At 40.2% G+C, this 27295-nt stretch overlaps 1 protein-coding gene across 3 annotated transcripts in view; it reads right to left on the bottom strand.

Moving 5' to 3' along the window:
* The window catches only part of SPIDR (scaffold protein involved in DNA repair), a 206640-nt gene that overhangs the window by 56745 nt on the left and 122600 nt on the right, over positions 1 to 27295 (bottom strand). For all 3 annotated transcript variants that reach the window (XR_008464619.1, XM_054189356.1, XM_054189355.1), the window contains exons 9-10: positions 17642 to 17852; positions 15470 to 15708 (exon numbers count right to left, since the gene is read on the bottom strand). Coding sequence is in view for 2 of the 3 variants with exons in the window: in XM_054189356.1 (XP_054045331.1) it covers positions 15470 to 15708; positions 17642 to 17852 (450 nt within the window). In the remaining variant the exon portion in view is untranslated. The remainder of the gene's footprint in view (positions 1 to 15469; positions 15709 to 17641; positions 17853 to 27295) is intronic.

The following is a 27295-nucleotide window of genomic DNA, read 5'->3' on the forward strand; positions in this document are numbered from 1 at the left end:
TGCTTAGGCTGCACACATGCTTTAGCAAATTTTAACAGACGAATGAAACAAATGTGTCTGTGTGAGAACAACAGGCCATGAAAACAATCTACAGAAATCAATTTTTTTCTGCTACCTCTTATCTTTATTAATGTTGTAGTTTGTATGGATGGCTTTCCCAACCACACCAACAAGGTCTCCAATTCCAGTATCTCCTTAAATCCCCCTCTTCTTCAGCATCCAGTTCATTTGTACATCTGACCCCAAGACAATCACCTTTTTTTTTTAAGCAGGCAACACAATTATTTCTGAGATCGGAAATATACTAACATAATAGATATATATAAAGAGAGAGAAAAGGTGCATTACGATATTTTGCAAAGGGGCCAAGGGAGTTTTCTGGCAATTACTCAGCATAAGGAGTAAGGTATATGGTGAATAAATTAGATAAAATTAGTAATTGTCAACCCAGTACTGCCTGATGACAAAAATTGCGGCTTTCTCTCTCTCCTATCCATGCCTCCCACATATCGTGTGCCTCATTAGGATGCTGTGGACAGAAGACGCAAGAAAAAGGCCATCCTCCAGCCATCAGAAAAAGCCATCAGAAACATCATGGAAAAACTGCCAGATTTAGCCAAAAAGATTTTGTTTGGTTGCAGGGCTTAATTACGTACCATCCTACATTATCACAGCATTTGAGGAATGGGAAAATCAATGCTGTAACCAGGTGCCCTGCCAGGGTCAAAAATGCCTCTTTACCTCCAAACGCACATTCTTTGCGTGTTGGAAAAACTAGCAAGACCCATAAATTATCGAGAACAGACAACTGACTCAGGGAAGGGATTGATCAGTCAAGGTCTGGCTATGTTAAATTTGGCTGTATTAAATTAGATGTCACAGAAGCATGGACTTTGAGAAAACACTAAAAACAGCTTTGCCAAATGTTTGGAGAAGTAAGACATTGGTTTTTAGGCTACATGGTCCTCTAATACCGTATCTGCTACACTGATCTATGTCTGCAATATCCAAAGGTAGCAGCACGATGCTGACTGGCCCAGCCATCTTTGTGGGAAAACTGTGTTGGATGAAACTGCTTTTCCCAATTCTCCACATCCCTCCAGCACAGAGGTTTTCATGCTGGAGGGAACAAAGGAGCATGAGGAACAAATGAGAAAGGACCCAGAATGGCAGAACAGGCAATTCAAAACAAGCCCAGAGGCCTGCACGTGATGACACCACATAGGTCATTTCCACATACATAATAAAAAACGCTTATGAAGCATTTAGGAGAATAGTAAATATGAACAAAAATGTTTTCTATCAGATCACAATGAACAAAAGTCTCCAGCAGATTTACCGAATGGTGCAAAACATTCCAGCACAATTTTGCTGGTTTGCATTAAAAGGAAGAATGTCAGCACATCAAAGCTTGACTTTGCCTGAGTAAGAAATGGTTCTTCCGGCCCTCAAAAGACTAGCTGAGTTCGAAATTGGAATGAACTGAGACTTGACCCACATTTGTAAAGGTAATAAGGAGCCAAATCACAGGACATGCTCTGTAAGGAAGTGTCGATACTGGTGATAGAAGTTTTCCCACCTGTATTTTGATGGTACAGCTGTAGGCACTGAACACGCATAATTCATGAGCTGTGCTTCCACAGTCTCACAGGGCTTTCAAGAGCCTGTCACATTCTTTTCAAGTGGATCATTAAGGGTGGTGTACCTAAATGGAAGGGTGGAGGAAATTTATCTGAACAGGAGATTAGAAGTGATTCAATTTTGGGAGATAACCTGACTTTTTGTCTTGGTAAGACTATAGTTCAACCATGTGAGTTGACACTGGCATCTGAGGCTACTCAGCAGTTTCACATACAGATACTGTTGTGCAGATGAAAAAGAATAGCATTATAAAGCTGCTCTTTGTGAACCATAAAGGTATAATTCTGACATGATGATGGCTGATGTAATCAACGTTTTCATGAGGAGGCTAGGCTTAACAAGGCAAACTAAAGCTTTTTACAATGAACTTTTTGAATTCCCCTCGACTTGAAGAGTTCATCACTGACAATCGGAGGGGACTGTGACAAAGATAAGAGGAATGGAAATTCATGCTGAGATCACTTTACAATGGCTCAGGAATCTTCTCCAGTCTCTGTAAAACACACTGCAAGTAGACACAAAAGATCTGGGAAGAAGAGGAATAGCAATGATGATCTTCAGTGCAATCTACCTTCCTCAGGAGAAAAAAACTTGAGTGGGAAGCCAGTCCTGAAACTTTCCATTCCAAAGCTTTGACTATTAAAATGACTAAATTATCTGTGAGAAAGCAATAAGCTCCTTCCACACCTTCTACAGAAATGCAAAGCAAAGGATGGACAAAATTTCCTGCTGCTTCTTTAGGCGCCTCTGCCATTGCCTGGACGAGCAGAGCTGTCAGAATTGTTTGGGCAACACTGACTGACCAGGAAAGGAAAGTGTTGTATTGACGCAAACGCCAGAGACTATGGTGCTTGTCATACTGGAACTCTAAAAACAGCACTTCTTGTGCCTTCTTCATTCTCTGCTTTGCAGTTGCTTTTGTTATTTATTTTTAAATACCCTTCTGACTAACTATCTTCCAGAAGAAGAAGGAAAAAAAAGAAAAAGCAAGAACTGGGAGAAACCAGAGAAGGATAGCTGAGCCATCAATTCCTCTGGGTCAAACCCTTAGGTCCAATTCATCCTGTGCTACTGCCAGCCACTTACATCATTCATAGCAAAAAGTTTAGCGGTCTAAACTGGTGTGTTCAAGACTTGCAGAAATCCTGCTTATTCCTAACTCATTCTAAAAGCTAAACAGAAAGTATTTTTTGCATCCGTGTAGCTGTAAAGCATTATTTAAAAAGAATAGCTTTTAAACAAGGAATAAGTAAATCTTACGATTTGCTACGCTAAAAGTTTTTACACAAAATCTTCTTGAATCCTGGAAAAATTGTTCATTAAAAAGGTGCATGCTGTTCTAATATATATCCTATGTCAGCACAAACAGCCTTCATGTAAACACACGGCCGTGAGTACCATGAGTAACAACTCTGTTTCCATCAGAAGCCCTTTATCCTGCGTAAGAGGTCTGCACGCTAATAGATGTCCTAGGCTAATGTTAACTAGCTACAGCTGGCTCGCAGCTATAAAAAGCATTAATGAAAACATAAATACTAACTTCTCCACTTCCCTCAGCCCGTACGTCAAGGCTGCGCAAAGGCATCACTTTCCAAGTGGTCTGTGTGAATGAACTGGCTGCTCTGAACCAGCTCGCTCTGGTTCTCCGAAGTTTGTTTACTGAACAGCGTGTGCAGAGACACACTGAGCATGGGGGACGCAGGGGGAGAGACAAACCACGTGGCCACCCGCCTCGCCCAGCAAATCCTCCCGCAACCCGGAGCCCTGGGCTTTCAGTGACGGCTCGTCACCAAAGGAAGGAAATATCTATTAACCAAGGGACTGACCTATGGGCATAAAAATGTCAGTCCGCACTGAAGCTAAACACAGCCCAATTCTTGCAATATATTACTGTGTTTTGCTGGAATATTACTTTGCTTTGCTGTACTGCTGTTCTGAATTCGGTTATAATAAATAATGCATGCGGTGACATACACGGAGCAGAGAAACTACGCTTCATCCTTCGGCGTTCTGCGCGCTCTCAAAACTTACTGCAGGATTTATATTTTCACGGTGCAAAATATAAAACAAAACTGCAGAAAAAAGAAAGGAACTCAGATTTATCCAGTATGCATACATAAAAGGAAAAAAAAAATCTATTTAATGGAAAAGAGGATGCATGCAACTCCAAGGTTACAAATTCAGAAACACGAGGATACTGAAGTGCTACAACACTCAGCAATTTTTATTCAGCCATGCTGCACACACACACGTATTCTTCATTATTCTTTGACTACTGGATTGTTTATCTGCTATTTTAAAATAGTTTTAGTTTTGTCCTGAAAAACGTTACTTTGTCACCGTCTGTTTCTATGCATTTCTTCAGCAACTGACCTCAGAGGGAGAGAAACCCTTCAGGTCTTTGCTGGGAGGGCAGGCATGCTGGCTTGCTGTCCGTGCTGCCAGGCTAATCACAATTCCTGCCAGTCCTGTGTTTGCTGGTTCCTAACAATTGTCACAAGCTGGCGTTGTCTGAACATTAGCCCACCTTACAGGAAAAAGGGGAGCCTTCTTTTAGAAGCACATAAAGCATGTAACGGTACTGCCTGTTTTCAGATTTCTTTTCCATTTCAAAATACTGGATGTGCATTTTAAAACCTCAGCTTCTGAAGTCCCACCAGTAAGTAAGAATCATACCCAGCTTTTTTTTCTTTTTCATTTTTATAGAGGAAATCCTTTACATGAGGCTGATGAAATGTTGGGTTCTTCACCCAGAAAGCTCAGAAACGCTCAGCATTATTTTTTTATTTTCCTCTGATTTGCACAACCTAAACAGCAACCGCAGCCATGTCAGTCACCCCCAAATCCAGCTTCTACGTATTTAACAAGGATCAAACAAAGGTTAGAACACAATCTATTTGGCTATGCAGGAATTTCCTAAATCTAACATACAGATGTTATCCAAGATTGGCGCAACCCTTCGCAAGCATTTAAAAATAAATTAGCCGATTGCAGTTTGTTGATTTGCTGAAGTTACAACCTCCAAATTACAGGTGGCACCTCTTTTTGCTTTGAGTTCTTGCCCTTCTACTTTGTGCGTATAACCTGATTTCTAACTCATTTCTTACAAATCCGTGACCTTAGCAGAGTCCCTCCCCACTTACACTACTGAAGTGCCAACAATCTGAGCGCCACCAATTTTCCTGACTGTCGAGGCATCCTCTTCAAATGCCTGTTTTCTCAGGAAGTTATTGCTACAGTTCTCCCCCAAACCCTGGCAGTCCAAATACGGATGATGACTCAGATACACAGAAGCACCAAGGTGTAGATGAGCTCCTATCACAGATATTTTTAATCATGACTAAACAGCCCAGGCTGCAGGAGGAAAGTTTTTTTTTCCATTTTCAGCTCCTTTGCAAAGGAAATATGCACTTACAATTAAATAAAGAAATTAAAAACACTTTTGCAAAGATTAGGCACTGAATGTTTTTGCTAACAAGCTCTTCCACTTCCTATTTACATTATGCTACTACAGTTAATTTATAGCTCTATATTGAAGATGTGACATAACTTGTTGTTCCAATCAAATTAATTTCCTTGAACATTTTTCCTCATGTCAAAACAGAATTTACAAATTTTGGCACTTGTTCAGAGGCAGGGGAAAATGCATAATCCCATCATTACAGGACAAAGACAAGAACATCTGTATCTGTCATGACTAGATCATGTTTGAGTTCAATAGTGGGGAAAGTTACAGGAACTACATAGGCTCAAGGGAAATTAATGGGCAGACAGAAAGGTAACTCACGCAAAATGGCATTTAAATACCTTATGACCACTCCCATATTCCTCATATGAGGACCTCAGCTTGACACATTACCTCCTTCTCCCATGACCCACCATGCATTCCCTCATGTGGGACTCGACTTCTATGATCCCAAACACACTTCCCACCTCTGTGAAGCTGGGACTCCAGTGCAATCTCTTATCCCACCTCACTAATGGTGCATTCTTTCCAGTTCCCCTGTTCACTCACTCAGCAACAGAAGTGAACGTCTCCTTGCTGGTGGAGCGCCTGCAGCACATGCTGAATCGGGACCATGACTGCACAGCTGTGGAAGGGACCATAACCCACCTGCCAGGCAGGTACTCGTAAGTACGTGGCTGCCCTTAGTCTAGAAATTTGGGAAACTACGGAGAAATAGGGAATAACTTTATACTTTTGTAATAATTTCCTTAAAGCCATCTTCCTAGGTAAGGATGATGCTGCTGTACAGGAGAAGACAAGATAATATCATGCAGTGACAGCACAAGTTCCAAGTGTCACATTGCAGCACAAATGCATGGGAAGTGGCAATACTATAAAAACTTCACTGCGTCTTGCACTGAAACTTCACTCCTACCTGCTGTCTACATTTGTGTGTACGTGAAAGACAGCAGACAACACCTTCCTGGGCAGAGGACCCAGCACAAAGCCAGGGAGAGCCTGCCTGCTGCTTTCACTTCCAGCTTTGCCTCTTTCCTTCCTCTGCTGCAGACACAAGGAAGGCTACTGGGAGCAATCAATACCCTCACCCCACTCTCAGGTGGCTGCGTGAAGTCAGCTTTCAGACGTAGCCTTTGCACCTTTAGTTGCACAGGTCAGTAAGTGCCTCTGAACTGGAGTAAGCAGCTGCAGGAAGGTATTCAGTGTTGGCTGGTGGTTAACGGCCTGATGGCTCAGATTAGCACCTCCAGAAGGGCAGGATCTGGAGCTGCTTCTGTGGATCCTTCTCAACGACTGGCATACCACCAAAAGTAAGAGTGGCAAGAGTTGGGAAATCACTGATACGGAGAAATAATTTTTAAAATATGTATATAAAATCCTGTTAGCATGTGATATTGAATAAACCACAGCCACAACACAAACACAACCAAAAATTATACTCTGCAAGCTTCATGACATCATTCTTGGTCCATTTAAATGTGAAACCTCTCTGAAACATATTTTGCATTCATTCCTAGCCTTAAGCACTTGCAAAGCAGGCTGTCCAGGGAAGCTCACGCTGCAGCCAAAGACAGGCCTCAAATCAAGTATCTAAATTCAGTGAGTTACAAAACTATTTTGAACATATATCAGGCAGTATGTATCAGATGAATCATTTCCTTTTTTCCTACTGGAGGACTAAAGTTACAAAAATAACTAAATCTCTCTTAACTACCATTCCACTCCAGTCCTTACATGGTGAAGTGTCATACACGGTAAGTTCATCCCAGGCCTTTGCTCATCACTTTTCTCGTTTGAAGAGTATGTTCTTCTCCAAACCCCGTGAAACCCCCCTTAGCCAAAGAGGCGGTTGAGGCATTAACTGAAAGGAGTTTGAGGATTTCAGCCCAGCCTGTAGCGGATCCCTACCCAGTGTGGTGTTGCTGACTGCCTTTGGCTGCGAGAAATGGAACAAAACCAGCAGGCACTGCAGCCAGTCAGGACTGGCACATGAGCATAAGATAACTTTGTTAAGTGCATTTATAAGTCACATACTTATTTTAAACCACAATGCTTACTGAAAGAACTAATTAAGTTTGTCTTCTCTGAGGAACTTCTATTCATATTATTTGCTGTATCTTAATCTTTTGTGTTCTATAAAAGAAAGTGTATAAAAGCTTAAGATACAGACGTACAGGCCTGTCTCACAGGAATATTGTCCCTTTCAAAGTCTGTCTTGTCTTAATTATTAGGGTGTGCCCATAATTTTAAAACCACATAGGACAGCGTATTCCTGACTCTATACTCTTTGGGACAAAAGACCTCCTTATTTCCAAAAGAGTAAGAGTATGTTCCTAACACCTTTCCAAGGAGTATTGATTTGTTATATCCAAACAGAAGCTTTTACAAAGCTGATGAAAAAAGTTATTTCTAAGAATCTTCCTTTTCAGAAACCTGTTATTGTATTAAATCTAGGCTGATGTTTCTTTGCGCATCCGCTGATCTATGCAGATACTTAAGGCTGTGCACACAAAGAGTGTCTACCTGCCCAAGTTGCACAGAAATTATGTGCAATACTCGGGTGGTTAATTTTCTCTCCCAACTGTTAGCTCAGCATGTGTCCATCTAGGCATTTTTAACTGCTCATGGTCCTTGCCTTATGTACCGTGGTAGCAGGAAAACAAATCCCAGACACACAATCTGGCTTTTATAAAAGGTTCGGAGAGCTCCAGCACAACTTTAACACTTCCTCCAGGTCAGAACTGAAGTCATGTAGTCAGTGAAAGGGTATAAAACACACATGGAGGATTTATCCTTTCAGTTCTGTCAACCACATAACTTTCAGAGATACAAAAATTCAAGTGGAAGAAAGGTCAAAACCAAGGGAAAGATTCCATACCTTTTACGTAGGCCATCTTAGAATAATTCTTGACAAATAGCAGGTGCTGGAAAATTACTATTCCTGGTTTAAACCAGTCAATGTACAACAGCACATACCTTGACTGTGGCTCTAGGGCTGGAAAATTACCTTTTCAAATTGCTCGCTTTCTACTCCCTAGACTGGTCTCCACTATAGGATAACATACGGGGGGCCACATCACTCTTCCCATTCCCCCCATTTACATACTACTTCAAAAAAGATCAGTTGGGTGGATACAGCCACAAACCAGAGAGCAGCAGGAAATGAGGTGTTCAGGTGCAATAAAGCTCCCCCAGCTTTCTAAAGCCCTGTATGCAACCATCAGATGTGGGAGGTGTGAAAAGGTACGGTTACAAGGTAAGTGGTGGTCAATACACAACTCCACGTAATGATGCTTCCATACCATTTATCTCTGCGTTATTTGGGTATCTATCTCTGCAATTTCTCTATCATGGGGAATACATCCATAAGTAAGAGCTACTCCTCCTTCTTGACCAACAAAAGGTTTGGGCGTGGGGGGGTGGATGTGTGGCTATCTTCTGTGATCATATGGGCACTTTACTGATCAGTCTAAGCACCTGAGTGTGGAGGAAATATAAGGTAGCAATCAGTGTCTCCTTTTTGCTAGACTCATACAGGAGCCTGCACACACAGTGTTGGCCATCTGACAGTTGGCTTCTATTCTTGCCCATTTACTTTCCAAGGAGACCGAATACCTGTCACACTTGTGGACTATGACAGCTACTGTCTTCTTGAGACTCTTTTCTGTATCAGCACTTTTACCACTGCCCTGACATATTTTAGAACAACGGCAAATTATTTAATTGCTTATTCCCAGCGCAGGATCGAAAAACAGTAGTGTATGTTGAGGGGTCCTTTTTTTCCTTTGTACAGAGTATATCAAGATAACAGTGCTTTCACCTTGCCCTTGGACAGAATAAGATTATGTAAATATTTAGCACTGAAAAATAAACGTTAATGTCAAATTAACAAATTGTTGTACTACATTGGCACTGGAAGAAGCCCAAGTTCCATCTATCCATCTGCAACATCAGGAGCAGGGAAAACGGACTTTTAGGGCAATCTGGGCAAAAGCACAGGGAAACTACAGTGTTAAATATATAATACAATTTAATGTCACAGCTGCAAAATGTGATATCAAAGCTGTTTTTCCAACAGTCTTTTGTCCTTATTCTGTTTTAGTGGCTGCAGTTTGAGAATTACAAATAGAGCAGGGTGGAGGCAAAAGGGAATAATCCAAGTGCCAGGGAGTCTTAGCTGTGAATAAAAAAAAAGGAAACAAAAAAAGGGAGACTTCAAAGCAGAAACAGGTTACTAGACCTTGAACCACAGCTGTTAGAAGAACTATTACAAGTCTGTCAAGTAGCAATTAGACTACTTTGTAAGAATATTAAAAGCATGAATCTTCACTTCTGAGAAGGATCTGAAAAGGGGAAATCAGAGAAAACTCCTAGCTTATGGAGTACTCTCTACTGCACTTCAGTTACCTATTTCCTGTTTATTTCCCACTTGAAAAATCACATCCCAGAAACATAATGTAATTTTTAAAAACTTGCATTTATGACCATTCCATTTAAAATGTTTTGTTGAAAAAACACAAAAAACAAATGGAATGCTGTAAACAGATTTAAGTCAGCCACAAAAAACATTCTGACAGATGTTAGCATCTGTGAACATGGATCTTTCATGACAGTCCTTTCCAATCTGGGCTCTTTTCAAATAAGAAGACCTCCAGGGTTTCTTTTTGTTGTTGTTTATTCAATATGCTTTATAAAATTTAAGCTAGGTTTTCCATACTGAAAAGGTGACTTTTCAATAGATTAGTCCACCTACTTGGAATTCTAGTTGTAGCACTTGACACTAAACTTTTAGTTGTGCATGCTACCAGACAGGCTAATCCATTGACTAGATTTGTCTTAACATAAACAGCAAAGATCATTAGATGAAGAAAAAGAGGAAATTCAACTTTGAAATTAATTAGTTTTACAGGATTACCACTTGCCAGTAAAACCATTTTACACAGAATTACGTAGGAACAGACTACTCAGAAATTTGCTAGAGTATAATGAATCCCAGCAACTGACTATCATGTTTCTGGGGGCCTGCTCAGAAAGAGAAATGTGACTTTCCCCACACTTCTATTTTTTCCAGCCACTCAAACAAATCCTTGGCTCTTCTAAATATTTCGCTCCCCAAGGGTCCTGCTTGCATGGTAGCAGGCCTTTCCACTTCTCTAAGGTCTGGCAAATTGAAAACAAAATCAAGAACAAACCCAAAAGAACTATTGATGACTAGTGCATAGAGGCGGATCACATTATTTTCTAAACTAAATGTACTGTCTTTCTTTTGTTCTTGGAATAGAAAGTTACAGCAGGCTAGAGTGCTAATGTTCAGGTAGGAAGTAGGTCAAAACGTATGCCAAGAGAAGCGAATGGAAAATTTCTTTAGTCACCCACAAAGATTTTAAAATGTGGATTCACAGCTATAGCTAGCATTGTTTTATATTAGCAGTGGTTAGCTTTTCCTTCTTAACAGACAACACCCTTTTCTCTCCAGCCTCCTCATCCAAATCTTCTGAGTGCTCTGACCAGTTTAACTGCCTAATAGTCCTAAAAATGCATCTATTTTTGTTTCACCAACTACCATACCACCAGCCCTGTCCTTTAAGGCATAAAACTGACTAGCTCTATTTTTTACTGAACTCACGTGGCCCGCTCAAAACAAACAGATACTGGCAAGAGCAAAATCCAAATTATACACTGCTTTATCCCAGGAACACAAAGTACAAGGCCGACGCAGTGAGTCAGACACCTCAGCGCCAGCGAGCTCCTCAGGTTGACAGGAGTCTCTTTGGGATCCTCATATGTGTAAGCCAGCCCTTTTTCAAAAAGAGTCAAAATAATCGGGTTTAGACAAACATGTGTTGTGTCATTAGCAAAAGTATCTCTCTCATCAGAGAGGAAAAGGCAGCAAAAAGTATGAGAGGAATGCTGGAAATGGGCAGACAGTCACAGCGAGTCACATTTTCTTCTTTCTTTTTTTTTTCCCCATGAAACTCCTTCAGCATGAGAAGTCCATTTGCGAGAGCAGTTAAGTACACGGGGGAAAGGCAAATGATTCGACGTAATGCAGGGAACATGGGACCAATTTATGTACGACAGAAGCCAGAGAACTTCTCAGTCTCTGCAATGATTTCTCAGCGTCCTTGGAAAATGCTTTCTGTATTTCAGATAAACAGATGTAAACCTATCAGATGCATCCCTTTGTCTATCAGTAAAAGGCTAGATGCCTACAGGCACTACCGTAATTTCTATGCTTTACCCGTTAAACAATTAAATGAATCCATTTCCTTACTAAGAAAATAGAGATTTCTCTCACAATTTGCCAGTCTCTTTCTGGAAACTGGATGCCTTGAACAAAATGCATCACTTCCTCTGCTCCACGTTTAATTTCATGCCTCTTTTCATCTTACAGTGTATTTTATGCTTCCCTGTGGCAACAACATCTAGGTTATTGTGGAGTGCTACAAAGAAAACATAATAAAACAGCCTGTCTAAAAGACAAATCAATTAACTATTCACCTTGATATCTAATTAGAAACTTTTGTTTACAAAACAATCAATTATCTAACTCATCTTGCCTTATAAAATACAAACGTTGCTTTCATGGCAGTTTTACTTTACAAAACTAAGTTCACGGAGAAGAAAAGAGGTTTTTCTTAATTACAAAAGAATGAGCCATCATTTGGTTCAAAGGACTGCCAGAGGGCATTGGACCCTTTTGCTCACTATCAGGCGACAGACATTTTTGATAGAGGAGAAAAGTCTCTTGTGGATGCTTATCAGCCATGGAAATAGCAGCTGATAAAGCCGTATAAGGTGTTTTCCATTCCTCAGTCTTTAAAAGACGTGTTCGTTCTCTTCTTTGCAAAAGAGAGAGTGGGTTGATTTTTCTCTTCAGGATCCAAAAGACTGTCTGATAGCTGCAAATGGCAACAACCAAGTTCTTTTTTGAGCTGAGACACCTTAAAATTTCAGGAACTTCCAAGATGCCAGTTTAACAACTGCATGTGAGAATACCCAGCTACAGCATGTACTCAGAAGCAATGGACCCTCATTTTTTATTTAATTCTACTTCTATTTCAAGTTTGACATAAAAAGTGCAATCTGAGATTCCTGTTTTCTTTCACCCCATTGTTGTGAAGGGTGTGGGCTCAGGCAAGTTACCTACCTCAAATTTTAAAATTTTTAAAAAGGGTAGAAAGGAGGACGCTGGGAACTACCAACCTGACAGCGTTAGCTCTGTGCCTGAGAAGATAATGCAACAGAACCTCCTAGAAGCTATGCTAAGGCACACGGAGGACAGGGAGGTGATTCGAGACAGCCAGCATGGCTTCACCAAGGGCAAGTCCTGCCTGACCAACCTAGTGGTCTTCTATGACAGAATGACCACATCAGTGGACAAGGGAAGAGTTATGGATATTGTCTATCTGGATTTCTGTAAGGCCTTTGACATGATCCCCGACAACATCCTTCTCTCTAAATTGGAGATATGAATTTAATGGGTGGACTGTTTGGTGGATGACGAATTAGTTGGATGGTTGCATCCAGAGGGTAGTGGTCAATGGCTCGATGTCCATATGGAGACTGGTGACAAGTGGTGTTCCTCAGGGGTCCATATTGGGACCAGTACTGTTTAATATCTTCATCAATGACATAGACAGTGGGATCGAGTGCACCCTCGGCAAGTTTGACGAAGACACCAAGCTGAGTGGTGCAGTTGACACGCCTGAGGCATGGGATGTCATCCAGAGGGACCTGGACAAGCTTGAGAACTGGGCCCATGTGAACCTCATGAGGTTCAAGGCCAAGTGCAGGGTCCTGCACCTGAGTTGGGGCAACCCCCGGTATCAATACAGGCTGGGGGATGAAGCGATTGAGAGCAGCCCTGCCAAAAAGGACTTGGGGGTGCTGGTGGATGAAAAGCTGGACATGAGCCAGCTATTGCTGGCCCAGAAGATCAACTGTATCCTGGGCTGCATCAAAAGAAGCGTGGCCAGCAGGTCGAGGGAGGTGATTCTCCCCCTCTACTCTGCTCTGGTGGGACCCCACCTGGAGTACTGCATCCAGCTCTGGAGTCCTCAGCACAGGAAACACATGGACCGGATCCAGAAGACGGCTACGACGATGATCAGAGGGCTGGAGCACCTCTCCTATGAAGATGGGCTGAGACACTTGGGGTTGTTTAGCATGGAGAAGAGAAGGCTCCGGGCAGACCTTATAGCGGCCTTTCAGCACTTAAAGGGGGCCTACACGAAAGGTGGGGACACACTTTTTAGCTGGGCCTGTTGTGACAGGACAAGGGGTGATGTCTTTAAACTAAAAGAGGGAAGATTCAGCCTAGATATAAGGAGGAAATTTTTTACAATGAGGGTGGTGAGACACTGGACCAAGTTGCACAGAGATGGTCCATGGTACATGCACCATCCCTGGAAATGTTCAAGATCAGGTTGGACGAGGCTCTGAGCAACCTGATCTAGTTAAACATGTTCCTGCTCATTGCAGGGGGGCTGGACTAGATGAGCTTTAAAGGTCCCTTCCAACCCAAACTACTCTATGATTCTATGAAATTGTGTCATTGCAAGTATACTTTTGGTTAAAAGTTGAAAGGAAATACTGAGAGGTTATTGTCATTTGAACTCTGCTCGAATTGACAGTGTTAAAAATCACCCTGAATAATAGACTGTCAGCTACCCTGACTTTTGATCAAATCTAGCCCTCTGGAAGAAAATCTACATGGAGGAATGCTATCCTCAAAATCACATATTGATGTGGGGCTGATAAAGTACTTTTCTTCTCACTTTTTAAAAAATACATGTTGTAGCAAGAATGAATTAAATATAAAGCAATGAGTTCACTTTACCTTTTAAAAAATAATGCAAATTAAGGTCAATATAACTATTATATGTAAAGGAGCTTTTAAAAAATATTGGGGACAAGGCTGTTGATAATTACTTTTCTGTGGGTGATGAGCCCGCTTGCATTTTAGGGAAGAACAACCTTCCTAAATTCCTCCTGGAGGAATTTTATTGATCAATGAGTGCTGTAAATTATCCAGTGTCTTACAACGTAGGAAGAACTGGGAGAATTCCAGTATTCCCAAAGCTCAGGAAGAAGGACCTGTGAACATGCTACTACCCACCAGCAGGGTGGTTTAAAGGAACTCAAATTATACAAACCTTTGAAGAATCACTTCAAAGCCTATTGCAAATTACATCTGTAGAGTTCTTAATGGGACCTTTTAAACTAATTGCATGTCTCCATTCAGGTCCTAAACTCTGCAGGAAGGTAGATCTCCTGATGTCCCAAAAGGCTGAACTTGGAAGCTTTATATAAGCTCTGCTGCTGTAACTCACTTTAATAAACTTCCTGAGTGAAAACAAAATTGAACGCATCTTACCATTCAAAATTTTAAGCCAGCATGAACTAAAAGTTAGTGCAAAACCAAAGGAAGGAAATTCAATAATAGATACAGTGATCTCTGATCCAGAGTTGCTGAAAAAGACTTTGAAATCAGTCTTTGGTCTTAAACCTTGAGGATCATAAAAGGAGAAGGAAAGGATTCAACAGTTCAGTACTGGTCAGAAGGGAAAACTGTGTCTGGCACATCTTTTGTACTTAAGAAAACAAGGTCCCACTCTTGATTCCCTACATTGAAAACAGACCAGTGTTAGGATGCAAAGACTAAAACAGAAGAGGCTGAAACCACTGGTCTAAAGCTGTGTGCTCCAAGGGGTCTGCATATAAGATTTCTGCATTGGTGTTAATGTTTTGACACCAGATCATTTTCTACTGCAGAGGAGCTGAACTGCTGTGACCTCCAGATTTCCAGAAGTCAACAGGAGTTTTTTCCACTGGCTTCACAAGGTAAGTTTGCATGCATACATCTGTTTCTCTAATGGCACCTGCGTGAAATCCACATTTCAGAAAAGCCGTTCATTTCTCCATCTGTCTACGTTATTTCTCTTTTGTTTAAAAAGACCACTCTATGAGCATAACTTACTAGCAGAGCATACTGGAGACTGAAATAGGTAAATGGGAACTAACAGTTATTCTGTGAAACTCAAGGAACAGTATAAGATGTTGATAATCATCACTGGTTTTAAATTAACTTCCCGTTAATTCATTTTCAGTCTTCCTGTCATCTGTTGAGGCAACACATGAACTATAGACAGATCCTTCCCTCCTCTGGGCAGGACTACTATTATGTCATACTACACTTACTAAAATACTACACCACTTCTATCAAGAGCCCTGTGCCTTGCTGAGCGTGCTTATTCCCCGCAAGCTGACAACTAAGAATGACATTTCCGAACTCCTCCTCTTTGGTTTCTCATACATCACGGCCTCAACAGGAAAATTTCCATGCATCTTATTACTCACCTAGCGTTTGGTGGATCTGAATTTATGATGGATGTTGCACAAAGAGGCTTGTTTCCTTGAATGTGGCTTCTGTAACCTTCTCTTGCAGGCAAACAGTATACCCTTTGGATAACAACTCGTACCTGCGCTTCTCCCCATCCCGCTGCTCCCTGGCTTTCCACCATTTCAAGCAGAGAATCATTAACAGCACCCCGCTCTTTTGAATCACAGTTGTTATGGATTTGTGGAGCACAAGCAACCTGGTAAAGGAAAACCCATTAATAGAAACATTTCAGGGGACCTTGAAACTGTCTAGTGCTAGAGAGTAAAACTTCAGCATAAAAAATCACTGCAAGTAGTGCAAAACCAATTTCAAAATACTTACTGCACTTAAACTAACTCACAGACTAGTGGCCAGTATTTATTGTGGATTTTTAATGAACACTCAAGAGGGTTGTGCCCACAGCGCTCTCCTGTATTTCCCTGGTGCTCTGGACTGAGCTAACTCAATCCAAGAGAGATGAGGCTGACATTGGCAGGAAAACAGAATTGATATTAGTACTTCTGATTCTTCCCCTGGAACTGAGTTTCATTTTTAGTTCTTTGATGTTCTGTTCCTTCCTCTTTTAAAAAAAGGGGTAAAATCCATCTTGAATGCTTCCGAACTTTCAGATTAAGTTTAAAATGAACAGGTGACTAGTTTCACAGAACAGTGTTAGTTTTCAGACTTACACATTTCAATGTAAAATATTTCAGTGTAAAAGAACGAGATGATTAATGAAAAGTATAAAACTTTAAAAGTACAAACTTTAAATTAAGGTTTGTAATAATAATTAATATTATTATTACATAATTAATTATATTAATTTTATATATAATTACATAATTAATATATATTATTAAAATAATAAATTATTATTTCATTACTCCCAAAACATATTTTATGAATAAAATGTTCCAAATTTTCAAAATAAATGTTATGAATAAAATAATGCTACATTTTGCCTTAATCTAAATGATTAATTTCAGTAATTTTAATTTTAAAATAAATCCCTCTTAGTAAAAGTTGTATGCAAGTATAGACTAACATGGTCTATATATATAGGCTCCTTCCCAGCACGAGCCAAATTTCTACTTTCAGAATAAAAGCTGTTTTTATAAAAACTGTGTGCCAAGAAAGATTTTCAGAGTATTACTGACTGTGCCGTAAGTACTATCCACCAATAGAGAAAGAAAATTGGGGTACGACACTACCCTTTGTCTACAAAGAGATTGCAATAAAACTTGTCTGCTGAGTTTTAAATGAAGTGGTTTTGTTTGTTAGGAACCATGAAGGGAACAAGTGAAGTGTTCTGGTTTTTGGATTTCCACAGCAGAAGCCTTTAACAAGGTAGAGTTGAAGCAAGAAAGGAGATTAGGATTTGATTTATGTAACTTTTTCATTCCCAGGCCTATAATGGGAATTATATATAAGACAAATAAAAAATGTTGACACTTGGTGTTGTTCATCAAACTTGTAGGGCCAAAATTCTCAAAAATTAAGTATTAAGAATGATTTTGGGTGGCTAAGATAAAGCCTTTATAAGAGCCTTACTTTCAGAAAGTGCTGGCACAGACTAATAGAAAACCAGATCCCTTAAAATACCTCAGCTTGTACACCCACGGCTAGAGATATGCACAGTCAGTAGTCATTTTAATATAAACAAAGTCAAAATAGGAAAGAAAACAAATTGAAGGGACGGGAAAGGGGGGTGGTGTTACCAATTGATGCTTTAAAGAAAGGATAGGATCAATTAGGAAACGAGTTAAGAAATAGGAGTGGGGAAAGGGAATGTTTATTTAAAATATCTTGAGCGAGTTAGCAGAAAACAGATTTTATTTCAAATAAAGCTTAGCTATTCAGCTATAAAGAATAAGAGAACAATCAATGAAAAACCAAGCTACAACTACTATTTAGCACAGTAGTGAGACTTCAGCAAAATAACCTCACAGCAGTTCAGCGTTTGGATGGGCCAAAAGCCTCCGCTAAGAAAATATTATTAAAATAAACACTGCATATTATTCCGCCTTGGCTAAATGAAAGTGGAAACTGAGCAGGTCAGTAATTTAGAATTTTTGGGTTTGTTATGATTTCCAAACATCTGTTCAACAACTTCTTACCAGGTGCTAAACTGTGAACCAAATGAACCTTACCTGATTATCTGAAGATTCCTGGCACAACTCATCATTAAGGTCATCTAGTCTGAACGTCTGTGCCAAAGATATAATGTTCTTCCTAATAAGCATCTTCGTAAGACCGTATGTCTTCTCTGTTGTTTCTGAATGTTCACTGAGTAGCACCTTCTGACTAAAATATGTATTCATAATAACAGGAACATCTGCATTTTTGAGAAGCAGTTTTTGCCTGGAAAAAAATAATTTAAGTGTCATCAAATCCATTACAAGCCAAACTACCGATAAGCACTATTTTAAAACATGTGTTATGTTGTATTTCTCTCCCTTTTTTCTATAGTTACCACTAAAACACTCAAAGGTGTATCATCCAAATTGCAAATAAATCACACCATAGCTACATTCACCTTGGATCAGCCTGTTAGCTCAGGCAGAGCTCTGGGCAAGTGGAACTCCACTGTATCCAGGGACAACTTACACGACAATTTACACCTGGAAGCCAGCTGAGCTGATGGCTCCTGTGAACCCCACCTGGAACCCCATCTGGCTTCACACAAACACTACTTGGTGTCTCCGCGTTGTCAGCGCAGAACCAAGAGCATAAGGAATCCCTGCATACAGATACCGAGGTAAAAGCCATGAATGAAACATTATTAATCCTGCTCTGTGTTAATTCAGACGCTGGCTCTGCTGGATGCAGCCTGGCTTTTGCAGATAGGGACGTCCCTTGCCCATGAGTGCTTTGCACTGACCCAAATTCAGTCCTACTGCAGCCAGCCACAAGCTGTTCCTTCCACTTTCTCCTCTCTTTTTCTAAAAGTGAAGTCTTATGCTTTTCCTACGCTATGCCACGTATTATTTTGCCTGTATGTTTGCTGATGTCATAAATGTGCTCTCCAAGACCCAGTTTTGGTTTCCAGAGACAATATAAGTTCCAAAACAGCTTCACATGCAGGGATTTCTTGCCTATTAGATTAAGGTAATGGTTGCAGAATCTCTAAATACACAGTAAATTAATGCCAAAGCATGTATCAATTTTGGGATTATTTCATATGTTAGTATCACAATCATACATTTAGAAATACACTTTTTATACTCACAGGATAAAAATCTAATGAAGTCAGCTAACAAAAACAATCAGTAATCTCATTTTCTTGAGACCATCAAAACAGAAACAAAATTCACTTAATGACTTTATTGCAGGCTGTGTTTTTCTACTATTAGATTTGTATCGCTTAGGAGTAAAACAAGGCCCCCTGCCTTGGCAGCAAATCTAAGCTGACCTAAGTTCAGAAGTAACTTCAGGACTTCAGTCTTCAGACTGCTCAACAGTCATATTATGAAGATGAAGCAAGTTTTCACATCTATGACATTATTTGTCACTATGCAACGGTACAAAGTTAAAAAAACAAACCAAACCGAAACAAACCCCACTCAAAAATACTTATCTCTAATCTCAGTCCATACTAATTTCTGATCTCAGTCCATACAATATCTTGACCATGGTCTGTTTTATAAGAGACTCCTTCATTTTCTACAGAATGGATAGCTAAATGGAAATTAATGCATACGTAGTTTCAGAAGAATAGGAAGAGTTGCAGCAGGTTATTAAATATAATCCCCAGTTTTTTATAATTAGGAAAATAATCTCTGCGTTTTCTCTATTAGGAAAATAATTAGGAAGATGATCTCTGCCTTTTAGAAAAAAAGTACACATTTAAAACCAAGCTTGCAACTTAAAACTATGACTCATACACAGAAATTATAAAAAAGATATATAGCTTCTATCTGTGAACACTCAGGGAAGTTACGATTTGAAACAGAAAATTCGCAAAATGTTGCAGCATAAAATGAAGTACTGAACTTCACCACGATGCCTTACTGCCATCTGTGAGCTCTTCAGATCTAAGTGAGCAGTAGTTCATCCCTAAGGGACTCTGAGTCCCTTGACTCCAGGTGAATTTGCTAACAAAAGTCTCGGTTAGGCAGAGCATGACAGTAGCTCACAAGACTGCCAAACTGACACTGCCTGACAATTTTCTGCATTACAGGATTAAAACTGAGGAATTAGCTTGGTCAGCAAACCAAGACAACTCTGATTTTCTGAGATTTTTAAACTGTCACTACCCCTTTTTTTCTAAAGGACAAAAATATATACTGTCTGCTACCGACCTCAGAAGTTTGGGTTGTCTTTATATGCAGATGTGGAATGAAAATTTTAGCACCTACTTTCTTGAGACGTCTGCGTTCAGACCCAAAGTAAACAGGAAATCTCTCTGAACACGAGACTGTTACGTCACTAATGTCAGAAGAATGTTTGCTTGATCTAAATCATCTCATTCTCTAAAAAAATACTGACGTTAGTAGCAAATCATTCGCAGGAACTCTGAGGTTTATGGTTTTATTTTTATTTTCCTGTGCAGATATGTGATCAGCTTTTTTTTTTTGAGGCAGGTCGGTTTTACTGATACCCAAATTACATGTACCGTGGTTTTGCTATGCCTGGACTACGTTTATAACCACCAACAGCCTTCTCGGCTGAGTTTTCATCATGTCTTGACATGGGTAATGCGTAAATTAATGGCTATGCGGCATTTCCACAAAGAAAAAAAGGGACATATATATACTGTCAGGAGAAGCCCCCGATTTCTTAGCTGCAACTAGTTCACCAAATGCACTCTCCTTCAGGAATCATTTGTTTTAGACCTGCATAGGTATCCACAGACTTAGCAGCAACTCTTCAGTTAGGTCAGAGGAATAAACATAGCAGTCTACTTAAATCTTCCGTCTTTCTCAATGGACACATTCCTCCCAATAGGAAATGAAAAGGACCAGCAATAAATAGAAATAATAACCAATGAAATGAAAGAAACAAGAAGTAAGTTTGTAACAAAGCTCACTATTTTGTGTACAGGTGGATGGCTAAATGGAAATATTCTATATTTATATATGCATATATGTAATATATATAACATATATTCTATCTAATATATAATAAAGATATATTCTATTATATATATTATTCCCAAATTATAGATATATATTCTTCAATATGAAGAATAGAATTATTAATATAATATGAATGAATGGAATGAAAACTCTGTCCTTTTCCAGAAATTCTTCCTAGTATTGCTCAGCTCAAACAAGCTCTGCAGGAATGGGAATTCTGCAGACATGGCAAAAAACTCTGCATTGCCATTGTATATTACTCATACTGTTCTCTTTGCAATAAAGGCAACCATGTTAGAAACGCACATCCACCCCTTAATTCTTTTTGTCTGCTTGAAAGACACAGACTGGTGCAAAGAAAGCCTACCAAGCTGGAACAGCTGGGGGGAAAAAAAATCACTTTCCCAGCAATCCCTGCGTCCCTGAGCTGCATGTGTTGCCCCGGTGCCTGAGACATCATAACCGATCACCTCAACCTTCTGTATCTCTTTCAGCTGCAGACTCTCTACAGCCAGAAGCAGCCCTACTCAGTCAGAGACAGAGTACAGCCTGTAGCATCCTCTTAACAGATAAAGTGTTAAATGGGCATTTTAAGTCTTCTGTGACCTCTCCTAAATGTCTTCTTTTCTATCTGCTTCATTATATTTAAAAGCTTGTTTTCAAAGAATGAGACAGCATCTCATTCAGCAAATCACACAGAGACAACGGAAAGAAAATAAAATTCACTACAGACTTTAAAAATCCCAACCCTCATTCAGCAAATCACACAGAGACAACGGAAAGAAAATAAAATTCACTACAGACTTTAAAAATCCCAACCCTCTCTTGTACTTTTCTGATTTTCTTCTTGCTCAGCAAAGAATATTTAAATGTTGGATTAGTAGTCAACTTCCTTAATAACTGCCTTTAGAGGAAAGGTCATTTGTAATGACCTGAAGTAGAGACTGTGAACTTTTTATACTACAGGGCATTTTTTTTCCTGGTATGCAGACAACCAGCAATTGCCGTAACTGGTCACATGCTAAAGGAACATGAGGCAATAATGTTATTTTTTTTGTTTTCCAGCAGCAGCTTGCTTCTCTCTCCAAGGACGTAGCTTGCTTTTTCTCTTCCTCCCTCCTATGATGAAATGGCTATCTGGCAGAGTAGAAACAGGAGATGTCCTTGCCTACGTCTCCGTTAATCGTGGTCTATCAGCATTCGAGTAGGAAACACTGCAGAAACGTACAGCACGGCACAGTGTAAAGTAGACGAAGTTTCAACTTGAGGCAGGTCTTCATCCTGCTGCCGAATAGTCGGCAGGTTTGTACTGCGGTCTGCCCCGCGCAGCCCATCCTCAGGCTCAGCCAGCGAGAAGTTGTGACTCTATGGCAGCAGCAAGCTCACAAACCACATGCTTCCGCTCAGTTCTGCTGACATCAAACGGCGGTGCTGGTTCATGAACTTGAGATGACTCTGGATCACTTTAAATTAGAGAACATATTTTTTTGTTTGCTCTCCCTGGGTATTTTATTGGGCCTTTTTTTCTTTTCTTTCACAAAGTGTTAAATGCCTAGAGCATTTTTTGGAAAAGGACACCGCATTAACTGAATGCTCTTAACATTTCAGTGACCTACAACATGCACTGTAATTATGAAACAGGCTAATTTCAAGTCTCAGAACAATGATTTCTGCATAAAGAAGGTTTAAAGCCCACCAAGTAGAACAACAGTAGTACATGCAGGACAAGAGCATGCTAGAGCCTTACACTGCTGCCCAGAAGCATGAGGAATCATCCCCCATAGGAACACCATACAGGGCCCATCCCTAACTTCCTAGGAACCACTTATTTTATCCGATATGGAGGAAGTTGCTTATGCTGCCTCTCACTTGGGGTTGAATCCCATTTGCAATGTTTTACCTGTGAAAAACTGTAATATGTCCAAGAAATGTCTGAGCACTGAAATAATGATAATAACTAAAAAAACCCAACAAATTTCCCAGGTCCAGATAGATCTCTGCTCACCTACCACCCAAGGACAATAACTACCTTCCCAATATGTCAGCCAAATCAAAAAGCCATTTGGAACAGATCTACCTTCTGCCCTGCCTAGACATTGCCCAAGCACAGAATTTTCATCCATGAGTGAGTAATCTCACCACTCGCATATGAGCCTCCATCAGCATCATTTACCACCACTTGAACGATGTGTATGAATACTGTGTTTGTGAGATCACACTTTCATAAAGCAAAACTTCTTCCCCTGTCCCAACCTCAAAGACAGAAAACAAAAATCAGCTGGTATCTCTTTCTTTGAAATTATCTTATTCAAAGCAGTACACTGTTGTGGAACAAGTTCTCAACGTTGATTGTACTCTTTTCTCCATGAAGAAATACTATTACCCATCTAGACCAATGTCCAGAGTCATACATGTCACATACACAACTGTAAACTGTGTCAGGTTTCCAAAGAAATGTAGCATCAGCACCTCAGAATAACAGCTTTGCAGAAGATGTACCAATAAAAAGCTACTCAAGCTATGTCTGAAATGTCTACTTTTAGAGCATGATGCATTTTGTTTGTGAACAGCTACATATTTGTTTTGTTATCCTACTGGAAAAATATTTTGTCTGAGGACTCCTTCCATGAGTACAACACACAAAGAAAATAATACATAGCTTTTAAATTTACATATTGTTACAACCCAATCTGTTACCATTTTTCACTCAACCTTAAGTAAAAAGCAAACTCTTAAGGAAATTGGTAACACAACTCAAGTGATAATAATAAGAAAAATCTTCTCTATGGCAGCACACTGTACTTTTCAACAAAATTATTTGTAAACCTAAGAAATCACTCCAGCAAGAAATTACGGTACACAAAGCCAACACTTTTATCACTCTATCATTTTACTAATTTCAAAGTAATCATATAAACTAACCACTGGCTTGCCATAGCACTGCCTTTTGAAATGTGACACCCTGTAGCACAAAAAAAAGTTGCATGGAAATTTTCACATTGAAGAAGAGCACTGCTATAAAAAGCTTGTGGTTAACATCATGCACTATTATATCACACACCCAGTGCTCTCACCTCTGCAGGGAGGTGCGGTGCGTGCTAACTGAAGAGGATGTACAGGTCTTCTGATGTAGGAAAGCGCAGATGGATATCAAAGCAAATCTCATCCACCTCCAGAAAATTACTGTAATACCAAGCTTTACCAAGACTGGAAAGCAGGGAAGTTTCTCAGAGCTCCCCACCAACCACTTGCTTTGGCTATGAAGAAAGCACCTGAAATTTCTAGCATTCTGGACCACAATTTATCATGACAAAGCTTAACCTTTGGCACCACCAAACATAAAATTCCTCCCACAGGCTGCGCTTACACACAAACTGGCACGAAAACAGTCTCTTGAGCTCACTGGGGTAATACTTTTGAGAGAACTTGCTAAAATCTACTCCAACAGTGATGCTGAGATTTTTTTTAATACCTAACACGTCAGGCAGAAAACAATTTTTAAAGGATGTAAAGTTCTATTATTAAAATAAACTGCACACCATAAAGCATTAAACAAGAAAGTTGCTTTAAAAACAAAATAAAAACACTCCCACACGCACAGTATGAGGGTGTTACAAGTAACAAGGGAGATATAAATATCGTGGTACTCTTTTCATAATCAAGACGTTATGAAAGAATTCCCATCTGTGTGTTTACCCCATATATCAACTTGTGTCTGACTGGCCACGAGCTCATTACTCAGATGACTTCTGCTCTCTGCTCCCAGTGCTAAACTGCACGTAGGGTTTGAGGTGGCTGAAGGAGGATGGCTGGAGCCATCAGAAAGTCCAGGGATATGTCAGAGGGATTCTGAAAGGTGAAAAAAGGGAAGCAAGCAAACTGCAAAGTGACATCATATTAAAACTTGTGGTGAATGTTAGAGATAACAAAAATGGCTGTACTGGTATGAGATCAGAGGCCCATCTACCTCATATTCTAGCTTACAGCAGCAAACAGCAGATGTTTGAGGAAGACTACAAAAATAAAAGCAAGCATCTAGTGAAAATTCTCCGGAACACTCTCTAATAACTTCTAAGAACTTTCAGTTTAGGGACTTCCTAAGGCAGAAGTAATAACTTTGTAGTTAACAGTCCTTGGTAGACTTTTCTTCCAGGAACTTATATGCCTGCTTTTTTACCATTTGTACACTTACAACATCCTGCAGCATCCACAGTGCTCTACAGGCTAATTACACTCATGTGAGAACCCACTTCCTTTTATTTGTTTTGATCTGTCACCTAGTGGTTACATTACTGACCCCACTTCTTGCTTTTAAGAGGCAGCGAACAACCATCCTTCTCGGTGCACTTCCTAATACAAACCTTTATCACATCCTCTCCCAGCCACCGCTTTTTCAAGGTGAAAAGCCCTAGTCATCTTAGTCATTTCTCATAGGGAAGCTGCTCCACGCCTCTCCTTGTCACTCTTCCCTGATATTTTTCCACTTCTGCTACATATTTTTGATTTGGGAGACTGAAATTACAACCTGAAATTGCGCCATGAATTTCTACAGTGACATCATGATGTTCCTGACTCCATTTCTAGTAAGACTTACTATTCTATGTATTCTTCTAATTATAGAATCATAGAACGTGTTGGGTTGGAAGGGACCTTTAATGGTCATCTAGTCCAACCCTCCTGCAGTAAGCAGGGACATCTTTAATGAGATCAGATTGCTCAGAGCCTCATCAAGCCTGGCCTTGAATGTCTCCAGGGATGGGGCCTCCACCACCTCTCTGGGCAACCTGTTCCGGTGTCTCACCACCCTCATTGTAAAGAACTTCTTCCTAATGTCTAATCTAAACCTACCCTGCTCTAGTTTAAAACCATTGCCCCTCGTCCTATTGCTACATGCCCTTGCAAACAGCCCCTCCCCAGCTTTCCTGTAGGCCCCCTTCAGGTACTGGAAGGCTGCTCTAAGGTCTCCCTGGAGCCTTCTCTTCTCCAGGCTGAAAAATCCCAACTCTCTCAGCCTGTCCTCATAGCAGAGGTGCTCCAGCCCTCTGATCATCTTTGTGGCCCTCCTCTGGACCTGCTCCAATAGGTATACAGAGGTATATTGGAAAGATGAAAGTCCTTGCTATTTAAAAAAAAAAAAAAAGTACACACAGCTCTGTTTCTACGTTTCTTTAAAATCTTCAACATCTACCAACCCAATGAGCTAAGTTTACCTACCACAATTCTCTGTGTTGCACAGTCATATGAATACAGCTCCTCGAAACTAATTATAAGCCAAGTTGAAAGAAGGGGGAAAATACCAGGCAAATCATTACAGAAATAAAACCTCAGAACAATTTTTTCTGTATTTTCCTAGAGAACCAAAGAAAACAGAATTGCTTGAAGCACTATTATAAACATACTAAAACTTCTACAAGCCTGATACAAACACACCCACCAAAACAGGGGGCCATTGATAACGTTTAGAAACTGGGAAGAGTCCTGGCAGCAATGAGGTTGTGACATACGGTCACGCATGAAGGGACAGTTCTTGGACAACCCACTTCAGCTAAAGAGCTCTGCAGAAGCAACACCCTTACAAGAGAAAGGAGCATTTTGGAGTGTGGGTATCTCACTATTGCACCCAGCCCTCTCCTGCCAAAAAGAGCAGAAACAAAGCCTTTGAAGTTGTGGGAAAACACCTGTGAAAACATACAGATTTTGGAGAAAACCAGTGAGAGAGACAGAAGGGAGAAGGTGTGCCATCATGGAAATCTTGGCCCTGGCAAAGCAAAAAACCCTGACGTGTGAAGTTAGAATGACATTCCAAGAACAATTAGCCAGTACAGAGAAATGTTTATACAATAAAAGGTGAAAAAACTCCTCTACACACATGTTTCCCAAGCAAATAACTGTAAGCTGATCAGGGGCTTAAACATATTGCATATTGTTTAATAAAGGATGTCAGGCCTATTCTCAGGCCTGGAAGCTGCATACCAAGTTTCAGAAGCAGGGATTTTGCAGCCAAATTTGAAAACCTGAGAAATATGAACCTAAAGAAGGACTGCTGACTGCCTTCTTATAAAGGAATCATCATGCTTTTTTTTTGTTTTTCCTTTCTATACTTTTCACTCTGTATGTACTTCAGTAAATAACAGCAAATACAATATCACTGTACAATATGCCAAGCTTTACAATACGTACACAGGATCAAACTGGCCCCTGCTTTTATGTAGAGTCATGTGCTATCACAGGCAAAACCAGGAGAAATAAATCTTTGACAACACAATCAGGCTCCAGCAAAACTATCTGCCTTTCCTCCTGACTACTCCCACTATGACTGAAATACTATTGGTAAGAAACCATCTTCTAACTCCAAAGAGAAATATGTTTGTGCCAGCTGATATTCATTCCTATGAATAGGAAAAATTCTTCATTTTTCCCACTTTGGTGGCAAGACCCTCCCTGCTTGCTTATCTATTTATTTTATTTTTTATTTAAAAGAGTGTCCTCTTCTTGTTCAGCCAGGCCAAGAGCCAGCTTCTCTTAGTCTCCTTTCCCAAGGAGCACACCCTGGTCTGCAGCTACCTGGCTAGGCCCTTCCTGCACTGCTCCTCCGGGTGCTGGCACTCTGCAAGGGAGGAGAGAGCTTCACTCTCATATTCATCTGCAATTCAAGATGGACCTAAATCAAAATTATTCTCTTGCTTGACTGCATCACTGAACAGGATGTGGAAAAAACGTATATAA

This window comes from Rissa tridactyla, chromosome 2 (genome assembly GCF_028500815.1).
Source record: "Rissa tridactyla isolate bRisTri1 chromosome 2, bRisTri1.patW.cur.20221130, whole genome shotgun sequence".
Classification (NCBI taxonomy): Eukaryota; Metazoa; Chordata; class Aves; order Charadriiformes; family Laridae; genus Rissa; species Rissa tridactyla.